The sequence below is a fragment of the Drosophila albomicans genome, chromosome 3, assembly GCF_009650485.2.
Source record: "Drosophila albomicans strain 15112-1751.03 chromosome 3, ASM965048v2, whole genome shotgun sequence".
Taxonomy (NCBI): domain Eukaryota; kingdom Metazoa; phylum Arthropoda; class Insecta; order Diptera; family Drosophilidae; genus Drosophila; species Drosophila albomicans.
In genome coordinates this window covers 25,253,525-25,265,365 of record NC_047629.2, presented here as the reverse complement: position 1 = coordinate 25,265,365, position 11,841 = coordinate 25,253,525, and the positions used below count along the sequence as shown (strand labels likewise).

The window sequence follows — 11,841 nt, the reverse complement described above, 5'->3', positions numbered from 1 at the left end:
CCTGTGTCTCTGCATTATTAATTTGCAATAAAAACGTGGAAACGGCCAAAAATCATTGAAAGAAAATAGTCGTGTTACAAAAATACATTTTCATACCTGCTGTGCTGTGTGAGTTGAATTATGTTGACAACGCCTGACAAATACAAATGGAGGCGCATTGGAGGCGCTGCTGGGCCCCGAAAACCAAAATCCCCCGTCGCCTTGGCTGTTCCCCGCTTCGTCGCTGCACTTTTTCAATTCATTAAAATGCCACAAATACTTATTTATTATTGTCATATCTCGCGACACACACATTTGGGTTAACCCCAGCACCTTAGACACAAGACTTAACGAGATTTATCAAGAATCAACTTATAAGCTAAAGCATTGCGCCTCTGCCATCGGCTTGCAGCGTTCCTCCGCATAATCCCAGCCGAATTTGAAGGGACAACGCACAATGGTTAAATAACCACCCAGGCAACTATAATAATACTCGCAGCGATCCGGATGTGGATGATAACCATCGCCAATGGCATCGCAATGCGGTCTACCGCCAGCTGGAGAAGCTGGTTTAACATCAACGGCTGCTGGTGGAGCTGTGGCTGGTGGTGACTCTGTGGCTGCTGGTGGCTCTGTGGCTGCTGTTGTTGTGGCAACCTCTTCCTGCTCTACTTCCTCCACCTCCTTACGTTCCTCTTCTCCCAATATGTTAGTTGTCTCGATTGTTGTCGTCTCGGTGGAGAGTAAACAAATGCCTGCATCATCGAAGGCACATTCCTGCGAGTTGCCATCGAAATAGGTTTGTTCTGGACACGTGTCCCTGAAGGAGTTCTCTCCATTGCAATATATATAACTGGTGCAATCATCTATAGCCACTATGAAGGTGTCCATTGCCACGTTGTTGCATTGCGGAAACTCATCTGCTTGTTGTGTGTTCACTATTCCTGCAACCAGGAGCAGGCAGAGCAGCTTGGCGTATTCTTGGAGCTGGCACATTTTGTGTGTTGACTTGACTTCGAGTTTGTTGTGAATATCGAAGTTTCAACGCCTTTTTATTGCAATTTTCAAGGTCGCTTTCTAATGCTTATCAGCATTGTTATCAGCAAACATGTGTAACAGTTCTTTTTGGCAATAATTTATCTGTTTGCCAAGTGTTGTGCTCGGCAGTATGTCAAGGTCGCCAACAACTTACATTTTGGCATTGCCTCAAAATTTGTCTAATAATTTAACATAACTATTAAATATTTTACAGCAGACAGATTTAAGGCCTCAATTTTCTTATGAATAAAGAACCGATTCCTAGAGATTCCAAAAAATATATTTACAAGCTTGGCGAATCTTTAGTTTTAGGTTCTTGATATCAAAGTAAGTCAACAAAATTTCAGAAAAGAAGAGCGATACTTTTTAATGTAAAGAAATTAGATACTATAGATCTAACATTCTTTGCTAATATCCATATTCTCTGTGTAAATTTGAATATTGATAAACTATATATCTTGACATTACTAGCTTATGTATTTTTTAACTTGACATAAATAAAAAATTCTGTTAAAATACACATGAAGGATGTTTTCCTAAAATTAATAGCTAAAAACTTAAATTGATTAGATAAATTTAAAATCTTATTAAAAAAATTGTGATGGCTTTCGCATGGATTATTGTTTTTATTGTTGTCAGAGCTTAACTACATTAATATAAAATCAATTAAAATTCTGTCTAAACCTGTAGCATGGGCCGCTTTTCCTTGGCCTGCAGATTGTCATTAGTAATCGCGTACCCTGTGCCTCCCTGTAAGAAATAAATTGTTAAATAAAAGTCCAGCAACAAGCCTCAAATGTGGCATTTACCCTTTGCAACAAAATTATATCTTTGTCTTTAAGCTTGCGATCCGTAAGCGGATGAATCATGTCCTTGCGAATGAGCTTCTCCACACACTCCACAGTGACCACATCGCCGCTTCAAGAGAAACACAATTAAACAACTTTTATGATATAACAACTTTAGTGTGCTTACGTGGGACGCAGCACAGCACATGGCACCGCATTGCTGAGCACATCATGTGTGATGGGACACATGTAACGCGCTTCCTTAGCAATCAGTGATTTCTTTGTATCGCCATCCTTCAGTAGCGTAAACTTGACATCAATCAGATCCTTTACTTTCAACGGCTGCTGGGATACAGGACAGTAAATAGTTGCATCTGGTTTTTGTGCTTTGGCAGCACCAGCGTTGGGACACTCCGAAGGCAACCAAAAACTGGGCAGCTTCTTCTCATGTCCATTAGCCATGTTAGAAATGGAGCTGACAGAACTAGAAGCTGCGGCCGCAGCTGCTGCAGCTGATGTGCTGGGCGTGGCATTTAAGTCGCTGGATTTCACGGCTGTTGCAGTGGCAGCTGGCTTGTGGGCTGGCGTCGTTGTGGGCTTCTCGGCATTGACGAAACGCTCCATGCGCGCCTGTTGTTTATTGTTGGCCTCAGCGGCCAATTCATTTTCCTCTACGCGACGCAAACGTTCGTATTCCTTGAGTTTGCGGCTATACTCGTTCTTCTTGGTCACAATGTATTGCAGTATGGCTTCCTTATCGAAGAGATATCCATCCTTGGTAACTACGGGATTTCTGCATGGCTGCAATGTGAGCGAGCAGCAATCGAAGGATTTTACCGAATCCTTGCCCAGGCGCTTGGCATTTGTTCCATAACCAGATTCGGCAGCATCGCGTTTCTTCTCGTTATATGTGTAAACAGCACCAGCGGTGCAATTCCTTGCATGGCGAGTCATTTAAAACAAATTTTGTTTTACAAATAATAAACAATGGTAGCGTAATGTGACCGCAACTCGAGACTAAGAAATACTGTCGAAAAATACCAAACAAAGAATAATCGATTGTTTGACAACCAGTGTCACCACACCGACAAACATCGAAAATATACTGTGACTGTTAATGGTATCGATAAATGATTTCATCGCATTTGAATTCAATTTTGAAATTAATTCGTACTTTATTTATCTGCATTATGTTGCACCTTTACATTATTATTTAATGCTTGCATATGAGTAGTTCGTTACTTAAGTATCTACTTGACTACTAATACTGTTTTGGCTGATTGATGTGTATTTAGTTTTATTTTGTCACATATTCGTATAGTAGTGTATATGTTTTCTATTTTCTATTTGTTTTCTTTGTTTTTTATATATTTTGTTTGCTTACATCGTTCTTTGCTTTGTCTCTAATGGTTTATCTCGTATGATTTTCTTTTGAGCATATCACAGAACAAAAATGATACATAGTTTTAGTAAAGAGATTTGGGGTTTTTCTTAGGGAAGGTTTTTTTGTGTGTGATTTGCGTGTTTATGGATTAGAAAGTTCAAAGTGTAAAAATATTAATTGGAGCTTAAAAATATACTTTTTGTTCGTTATATTTATATTTTAGAATTTATATGTATATGTATGTGTATATATATGTATATCTTTATATATATATATATATATATATATATCATCTATATGCAAATGTCATTTTTGCCTTGTGTATATGTTTATATAAATTTTGATATCATTAGAAAAATATTGAGCAAGAGTATTTTGGTTTGGTTTGGTTTCATTGGATTTGGGTTTGATAGCTGGTTTCTTTCAACTGAAATTGACGCTCAATTCCTAAACGAAGAAAAACCAAAAGCGCTACCACTAAAATCTAGACGAGAATCTTATCGTAGGACGGCGGCGGTGATTCATCCATTGGCAGCTGCTTGCCCAGCGCCGTCGGTGTCTGTTCCGGCAACAAGATTGCTATATGATATGGCGGCGGTCCAGCGGCAGCTGCTGCCGCCGTTGCCGCACTTATCTCCACCTGTCGCTCATCCAAATAGCGCACATTATTCAGCTCCAGTATATAATCGCCATCCGCATTCCCATCCCCTCCTCCGCCTCCGCCAGCGCCACCGCCAACAGCATTGATGCCACGACTGTGACACACGGCACGGCCATCGCTGCGATTGGGCAGCAATCCTTTGGGGATGCGACACAGCGACACCATGCAGGCAGCCAGAAAGAATGTCGCCGAAAAGGCGCAGAATATCAACACCTCCAGCCCGGTGCCCTGGTGGTCAAAGTAGAACTTCGCGCCGGCCACAAACACCGAGGCGAGCACCAGCGAAGCGCACATGCCACATTTCAGATGACTTGGCAGCAGCTGCGAGTCCGCATGTTGCAGCAATGCGTGATGTTGCTGCTGCAGCTGATTGCTGCTGTGCTGTGTCGTTGTCTGTGTGGGCGGTATGGGCGTGGCGGTTGTGGCTGCTCCTCCCCCTGCTGGTGCTGTTGATGTTGTTGTTCCCACCGATGCAGTTGCTGTCGCGTGTCGCATGTTGTTGCTGGAATTGTGGCGTCGCGGCGTGGCATAACGAGTGCTGTTGCTGTTGCTGCTGCAGCCGTTGTTGCCGCTGTTGCTGCTGCTGCTGTGGTGATGGTGATACGCGCTGTAGGCATCGTCTCTGCGGAATTGAGAGTATAAGTAATTGAGAGGAACTGCATGAGAACTGTCCAAAAAACGAGAGACATTTTAATTTATAATGTCAATGTGAAGAAATTATACAACACAAATGATTTTCTTGTTCCATAAAATCCAAAAAGTGAAACTCATTAATACCTAGAAAGTGCAAGATAATTTCCCTCATCAATTTTAATGCTTAACATTTGCAAATAATCAATTTTAATAGATTCAATAGTAAATATTTAAAACAGAAAATCTGCAATAAACCTTGAAACATCTAAAAAATATATATATATTTAAATTAAAATAATGGAAATGCACTTCATAATAATTACGTTCAAATTAATTTCTATCTTTAAATTTTCTAATAACTCAAAGCATAATTGTCTCGTCTATTTATTTTGTTATTGTCTTATCATCAATTTTAATAAAAATTACAATGAAAATAAATACAAGAAGTTTTCGATCGATACAACAAAATAGAATAAATGAATAAGTTGAGTCATAGTTAACTTTCTCAATAATAAATCGATTCAAATGACTTACGCATAGACTCCCGAGTGCTGCTGATGTTGTTGCTGCTGATGATGTTGCTGCTGTGACTCATATTGTCGCACGGGAACAGCCATGTTGCCAAACTGCGGATGATGATAGTTGTAGCTATAGTGATGTTGTTGCTGGTGCTGCTGTTGCTGCAACTGCTGCAGTTGTTGCTGCTGCAATTGTTGCAGTTGCTGCTGCTGCTGCTGTGGTCGCGGCTGATAGCGCGTGCTATGCTGATGATAATGCGAGCCACGTGCCACAAGCGGCACAATGGTGCCACTGCCCGTTAACACGGCAGCCGAAGAAGCAGCAGTTGCATTGGCATTGTTATTGTTGCTGGCAGTTGTTGTCATGGCATTGCTGCCGCTACCGCCGCTGCTGCTGCCGTTGTTATTGTTGCTGCTGTTGTGATGCAGCAGCAATTGCTGGTTGTTGGCATGTGCACTATTATTATTGCTGCTGCCATATTGCGTTGCCTGGCGACTTGTGCCCGCGCCTCCCGACTGATAATCGCCACCTCCACCATAAGGCGCCAATGCCCGATGCACAGAGGCCAAAGCTTGGCTGTGGCTGCCACTGGCATTGGCGCTGCCACCGCCGCTGCTGCTACTGCTGGCGTTGATCATGTTGCTGCCGCTGCTGCTGCTGCTCGACTTGCTGCGACGCGGCGGATGGCCATAGCTGAGACCGCCTCCTGCGTGCGACAATGAGGCGGCTACACGCGAGCGACCAAAACCGCATTGTTGCGACCGTTTGTCAATCCAGAAATGCATGTCCAGACTTCAGACTTCAGACTTCCCACTTGACTGTAAGGACTGTAAAGTAAGAATTGATGTTTAACACAACGACACGATGCGTTGTGCGATTGTGTCGCGTCGCGAAACTTATTTGAAGTTAAGGGTTTCTTGCAAGTTTCTTTCTACTGGCAGCCAGACAAAGCGCATGACTCATTTGGCTCTAGACGGAAGAAGAAATATATCTCACACAGATACAACTCACTCACCAGACACTTGGATTTGCTAAAACAGGAAACGTGCACATCGCTTTTTATTATGCTGCTGTTGCTGCTGTTGCTGCTGCACTCCAAGTCTGTCTGCTATTTCCTCTTTGTGCGTTCTTTCAAGTTCAACTACCCCGCCACAAAAGTGGCATCAGTCCCCCCAAAAAAGTACTTTCCCCATGCAACACACGGCAAACAAAGGTTGACTGGGCAGCAGTAGCAGTCAAAAGCAACCCCTCCAATAATAATAATAATAATACTCGTTCTACCAACAAGGACAACAAAATACTGCTAACGCTTTCACTTCCCGTGTCATTGCCTGCAGCAGCAGCAACAACAGCAGCCAAAAACTGACAAACTTTCTCCATGTCTCTTGCTCTCTACACAAAAGCCAAAGCCCGCCAAAAACTTAGCACAGACATTCCACGGGGAGAGTTCGGGAGCAATGAATGTTGCTCGGCCGCGGGGGAAAGGGGCCAACAACATTGCCGCCACACACAAGGTGCGATGTTCGAAAGAACACGTCCTAGTACTCGCACAGTGGTTGCTAGTCCAATGTTCACTAAATGCATTCTATAATTATTGTTAAAAAGTTAATTTTAAATAATTATATTAATCTTTTTTTGGATTGATAAAGTGTGAAAGCCATTGCTCCTGCATAGATTCAACTGTTTCCGTGGTGTAGCGGTTATCACATCTGCCTAACACGCAGAAGGCCCCCGGTTCGATCCCGGGCGGAAACAGATGATTGCATTTTTTTTTAATTTAAAATCTATTTATTCCTTGAAAATATTCTTTAGCAGAGTCTATTGTTACTTTTCCAATTTTTGGTAAGATTTAGCACCTTGTTTTGGATCAATATCTCGTCTTATTTCCCAGGTGTGCCTTTAGTACAGTATTTATTTATTATATATTAATAAATTTTATATTGATTATCAGTCCACCTCTTAATTAATTTTATCTGCCACTGGCAAATAATTAAATCAATTTTAAAATAGCTTAAAGCTTGACCAGTTGTTATCGAAAAATTAAAAAATTGATTTGAAACTATCTATTTTGGCGGCTCGTATTCAACCGTTTCCGTGGTGTAGCGGTTATCACATCTGCCTAACACGCAGAAGGCCCCCGGTTCGATCCCGGGCGGAAACAGGGATAATTTTTTTTTTTGCATTTTTTACACAAATGTCCATATATCCTTCTGTCTGTCTGACTAACTTTTTAGTGTATACATTGTTTATAGTAAAAAAGCTACATGAATTGAATGCAGATTTTTGTAATTAATGCACTTTTCAACTTGTTTCTATACTTTGAATTCCAACTCCTTATAGCCATTCCTATATATGTATAATACTTTGCGTCAATTAATTTGGTTTTAATTAATATTGTCACAAATAGAAGCAATAGCATAACATAGGCGACAGACAAATAATGTGGTAGCAAGTTTTTTTAGTCGATTTTGAAAGACAAAAATACTGGTCTAGGTTTTGCACAGCGGCCTAATACAATCTTATTTTGAAATTGTCTATTTGGCTCTCCCATTTTCAACTGTTTCCGTGGTGTAGCGGTTATCACATCTGCCTAACACGCAGAAGGCCCCCGGTTCGATCCCGGGCGGAAACAGATGAAATACTTTTTTGCCAAAAGGATTAATTAAGAAGAATATTTAAATCTCCGAATTGGTAACTTCATAATTAACAATACAATTAAAAATTCAATTAAAGTAATCAACCAGCTTAGAGTTTATACTAATTGAATTCATCAACTCAAATTAACTTCTTGACACTTCCTTGCAACTCTTACCAATTTACAACGCTTTCGTCCCAATGTGCACTCTCCGTGCTTTGTTTACATTTGAGTTTTCCGCTTAACTTGCTTAGCTGTTCATTGAACTGTTCTCTGTGGTCGTGTTTGGTCTGGCCGGTGGTCGTCGTTGCGGTGTTAGCCAATCAACAATGACAACCAAAAATCGCATAAAAAGTAACAAAATAAAGAAATAGAAAAGATTGCATATTAAATATCCTGGCGTTTAAAATCACATCTCCATTTGAGACAACTTTGCTAGAAATTGTCTATGCTCCAGCTAGAAGTTCGTGTGTGTGAGTTTGCTTGCCAAAGTTCAAAGTTCAATGCTTTGCACATTGTCATCGACATCTTGAGCGAGAAAAGTTACACAACGACACTCAGAGCAGTGCACAAATAAATAAATACTCAAGCACGAGCAAAAGTAATAAAATAAACATACTCGTATTTAAAAGAGACATTTTGACAACCTTTTGATAGGTTCATTTCAACTTGCTTGCCTTTGCTCATTTCGACCTCTCTCCTTCTTCTTGGGGACTTTGGGCGACTATTCGTATTCGTATTCGCATTTGTTCAACAATTTGCATGACTTCCAAGGTTCAATGCATTGTGCACGCTTGATTTGTTCTCTCATTTTTTTTTATCTTAAAGCTCTATGGATTTGCTTATTATGATTACAGTTGGCTATTCGCTGTCTAGAGTTGAATTTGCAGCATCGTTTACCTCAAGTGGTCAACAAGTAGAAGCACAAAGTGTTCTGGGAACATGTCGGAATCAAAATTAATAAGCATTGACATTGTCTTCAGAGATCAAATTTCTGATACTAGTATTGTTTAAAGTGCTTCTTTATATTGTTAGTAGCGAAACCGCTGGCTTAGTTCAATTGCTTAAGGGTTGACCTCAGAAAAGTTTCAAGTTTCATCTCACACCTTGCAACTACTTCTTTGTTTGCCATTACTTCCAAAATATTCTTGATATTTGTAGCTTGACTACTTTGTTGCCGAACTCTATATCGAAAACACCCTGTAAACAGCACAGCAAGCGAAATATATAAATATTTGATACAATATCTTTTACACCTTGCATGGGATGTACATAAATTGTTCACTCAATAAGCATATAATTCTATTATCTGCTTGGCAGACCTCACGCTGTTTTCAGTGGCAATAAAAAGCGGAATAAAACTGGCAATGATTTGGACGCATTCCAAACTGATTTGTGAATAGCCACAATTATTTCGAGTTTCTTTTATTGGACCAGTTTCTGAACTTTGAAGTTCAATTTGCCTATTTAACCAAAGTAGTTTCAACTGTTTCCGTGGTGTAGCGGTTATCACATCTGCCTAACACGCAGAAGGCCCCCGGTTCGATCCCGGGCGGAAACAGACGATTACTTTTTTTAAAAATTGAAAGCATTTTTTTTAAGAAACTACATACTACTTTTAACTTTCAGTTCACATTTACAATGAATTTTGCTTGGAGTCAAATTATTTAACTGTAGAATGCTTTAAATAACTTAAAGTTATATAAAATATATAGAAGAATTTATTTAAATTATCAGCTCGATTTTCAACTAGTTATAACCTATCTAATCAATTTCTAAAATAAGATTTTTAAAGAAAAAACTAATCTTATCTAATTCAAGTATTTTTTTAATTCACTCCATTCTGTTTGTGATCTATTCATTTTCATTTTAGTGCCGTAAATTTATTACAATTTAAAGCTCTAAACAAGATTCTGTACATATTCGTACATAAAATTAAATGCGCACACTTTTATATGCATAGAGTATATAGGCACATTTATACATAATCTCTTTGTCCACTGCCCTTGCTTTTAGCTTTAATTTCAGAGTGCCATTGCCTTTCGCTTTTTTATTGTCATTGTTGTTTGAACTTGTTTGCCGTGCCGCGACGTACCGGTTGGCAAATTGCCCAACTCATGTTGATGACTCTAACTATAAATGCTTCATTTGACTCACATGCGTCCAACTGTTTCCGTGGTGTAGCGGTTATCACATCTGCCTAACACGCAGAAGGCCCCCGGTTCGATCCCGGGCGGAAACAGATGAACCAAATTTTTTATTTTTTTTATGAAAGTAATTTTTTATTTTTTTGATGAAAATAATTTTTTTTTTAAGTATATGTTGTTAAATATTTTCAATTGACTGATTTTGAAATCTTGAAGTATCCTAACGAATATCGATTCTTTCAAGATTTGCCATTAACAATTAAAAAATATATTATTTTTAAATACAAAAATATTAGTAAATAATATTAAGAAATTCATGAGCCGTAAAAGTTAAAAATAATATATTTTTGAAGTGAGCAACAGCTTCTTTATCTTTTAAATAAACATAACTTACAAAAGGAAGAGCATAAATACTCATTACCAATAAAATTAATATAAAAAGGGAAACAATGATAATCTCAAAGATTACAAAAAAAACCTGCAATTTACTTTGATTGTTAACTCATAAAAAGAAACTTTGCTCTATTGTGATTTCACTTTTAATCAAAGAATATGCAAAATGCTAAACATTTTCAAGGCATGTCTTTGTCTAGAGTCTAGACATTTGTGACTGCATGCCAAACATTTTTCTTTCTGCTTCCATGAGTACTCGTAGATTTCCTTATCTGTAGTTGATTTTTTTTTGTTGGAGACACAGCCTGAGTCGAGTGAAAATATGCCAAACAAAACAAAAATTGTAAAGTGAAAAAGCACGCGCCGATGCCGAACCCCACAAACCCTTTCACTCTCACTTTGTTAACTGGGCTTCACAGCCTTCCTCTTTTTTGTTTGTTATCGTTGTTGTTGTATTTCATGGTTTGCTTTTGCCGTCAACCTTTTGGGGGCCCTGTTTGTTATTTCGCCTTGGCGGGAAGTGAATTTGTTGTTGAATTTCTTTGCAAACGCAAAATGCGAAAAGCGAGAATGCGTTGGATACGAGTTTGCTATGAAATCAGCTTAGGTCAAAAGGTAGGTGGATATAATGCCCACGACTAACTATCTGTCTGTCTCCCTTTCTGTCTGTCTGTTGGTTTTGGTTTGTTCGGCTGTCAATGCGACAAGCAGACAGATTGCGTTGCTGCTGCCCACTTAATGGCACATGCGACGTATGAGCAATGTGAACAATTTCAATGCAATTTCAATGCGAGCCCTGTGTCAATGTGTAGGTGTATGCAATTGTGTGCGTGTGGGTGTGCGTGTGTATGCGTGTGGTTTATTTTCAAGTGCAGGCCAATTTGCATGTCAATTGTTAGTACTTTTTACCTGCGCCCTTTTACTCAATATACTCAATTCGTATTTATTAAGCAAGTATGTTATTTTATTGAAAAGTCTCGTGTTTTATTTGCACATTTGAATCACATTATTTGTTGTTGATGTTGTTGTTTTTATTATTGCACGCATATTGTTATTGTTGTTATTGCACGAAAAAGTCCTTGAACGCTCAACTGACCTGGCACGATACACACAACTGGCAAAATAACGAATCCTTTTGCCAGCCTTGAATTAAAAACACGCGACAAACGTTTCGCCACATTCACTATAAATCATATCTATCGAAATATTTTGAAGAATTGATTTAAATGTGTTTGGTTTTTTTTTGCTTTCGTTGAACGGAAAAGGAATGCATAGATCGGGTTCTATATATATATGTATATATTTGACAAAACAATTTGTATGAACACACTGCGCGCTTTTATGTATTCATTTTACTGCGAATGCCTCCTTTATGCCAATGTGTGCTGCCTCCTGCGCAAGGACCCGCAGCGAACTGACAACGCCAACTGAATTTCTGAATGCAGCTAGCAAAACATTTTCACTTTTCATGAGTTCAGATTCAAGATTATTTCTTCGTTTTGTGTGCGTGTGTGTGAATTGCTTTGCAAAGTCAATTCAGAGACTGCCAACATTTGTTTTTGTTTTCGGTATTGGTTACGAGTCGTGTGTACATATGTGTGTGTGTGTGAGTGTGTGCATGTGTGTGTGAGTGGGTGGCCCCATGCATGAATGGGGTCTCAGTT

General features: G+C 39.3%; 4 protein-coding genes and 5 non-coding genes across 12 annotated transcripts in view; 6 read left to right on the top strand and 3 right to left on the bottom strand.

Moving 5' to 3' along the window:
* The window catches only part of LOC117570621 (serine-rich adhesin for platelets), a 178,044-nt gene that overhangs the window by 158,295 nt on the left and 7,908 nt on the right, over window positions 1–11,841 (top strand). The window lies entirely within an intron of this gene.
* Window positions 100–1,099, bottom strand: LOC117567178 (uncharacterized). The gene has a single exon (XM_034247000.2). The coding sequence runs from the start codon at window positions 973–975 to the stop codon at window positions 352–354; it is 624 nt and encodes a 207-aa protein (XP_034102891.1). The 5' UTR covers window positions 976–1,099; the 3' UTR covers window positions 100–351.
* Window positions 1,622–2,836, bottom strand: LOC117567176 (nitric oxide synthase-interacting protein homolog). Its single transcript, XM_034246998.2, has 3 exons — window positions 1,993–2,836; window positions 1,827–1,935; window positions 1,622–1,767 (listed from the first exon to the last, which is right to left on the bottom strand). The coding sequence occupies exons 1-3, from the start codon at window positions 2,757–2,759 to the stop codon at window positions 1,696–1,698; spliced, it is 948 nt and encodes a 315-aa protein (XP_034102889.1). The 5' UTR covers window positions 2,760–2,836; the 3' UTR covers window positions 1,622–1,695.
* LOC117567175 (dendritic arbor reduction protein 1) lies at window positions 2,920–11,609 on the bottom strand. Of its 4 annotated transcripts, XM_034246990.2 has the most exons (4): window positions 11,087–11,609; window positions 7,815–7,927; window positions 5,018–5,829; window positions 2,920–4,472 (listed from the first exon to the last, which is right to left on the bottom strand). In XM_034246990.2, exons 3-4 carry the CDS (start codon window positions 5,785–5,787, stop codon window positions 3,674–3,676), a joined length of 1,569 nt encoding a protein of 522 aa, XP_034102881.1. In that variant the 5' UTR covers window positions 5,788–5,829; window positions 7,815–7,927; window positions 11,087–11,609; the 3' UTR covers window positions 2,920–3,673. The 4 variants fall into 4 exon arrangements, with proteins under 4 accessions (XP_034102881.1, XP_034102882.1, XP_034102884.1 ...); XM_034246991.2 differs by lacking the exon at window positions 7,815–7,927; XM_034246993.2 differs by lacking the exon at window positions 7,815–7,927 and having other exon boundaries at window positions 11,274–11,609.
* On the top strand, window positions 6,685–6,757 carry Trnav-aac (transfer RNA valine (anticodon AAC)). Its single transcript has one exon. It is a non-coding gene; the product is annotated as a tRNA-Val (tRNA).
* Trnav-aac (transfer RNA valine (anticodon AAC)) lies at window positions 7,091–7,163 on the top strand. Its single transcript has one exon. It is a non-coding gene; the product is annotated as a tRNA-Val (tRNA).
* On the top strand, window positions 7,562–7,634 carry Trnav-aac (transfer RNA valine (anticodon AAC)). The gene has a single exon. It is a non-coding gene; the product is annotated as a tRNA-Val (tRNA).
* Trnav-aac (transfer RNA valine (anticodon AAC)) lies at window positions 9,126–9,198 on the top strand. Its single transcript has one exon. It is a non-coding gene; the product is annotated as a tRNA-Val (tRNA).
* Window positions 9,807–9,879, top strand: Trnav-aac (transfer RNA valine (anticodon AAC)). Its single transcript has one exon. It is a non-coding gene; the product is annotated as a tRNA-Val (tRNA).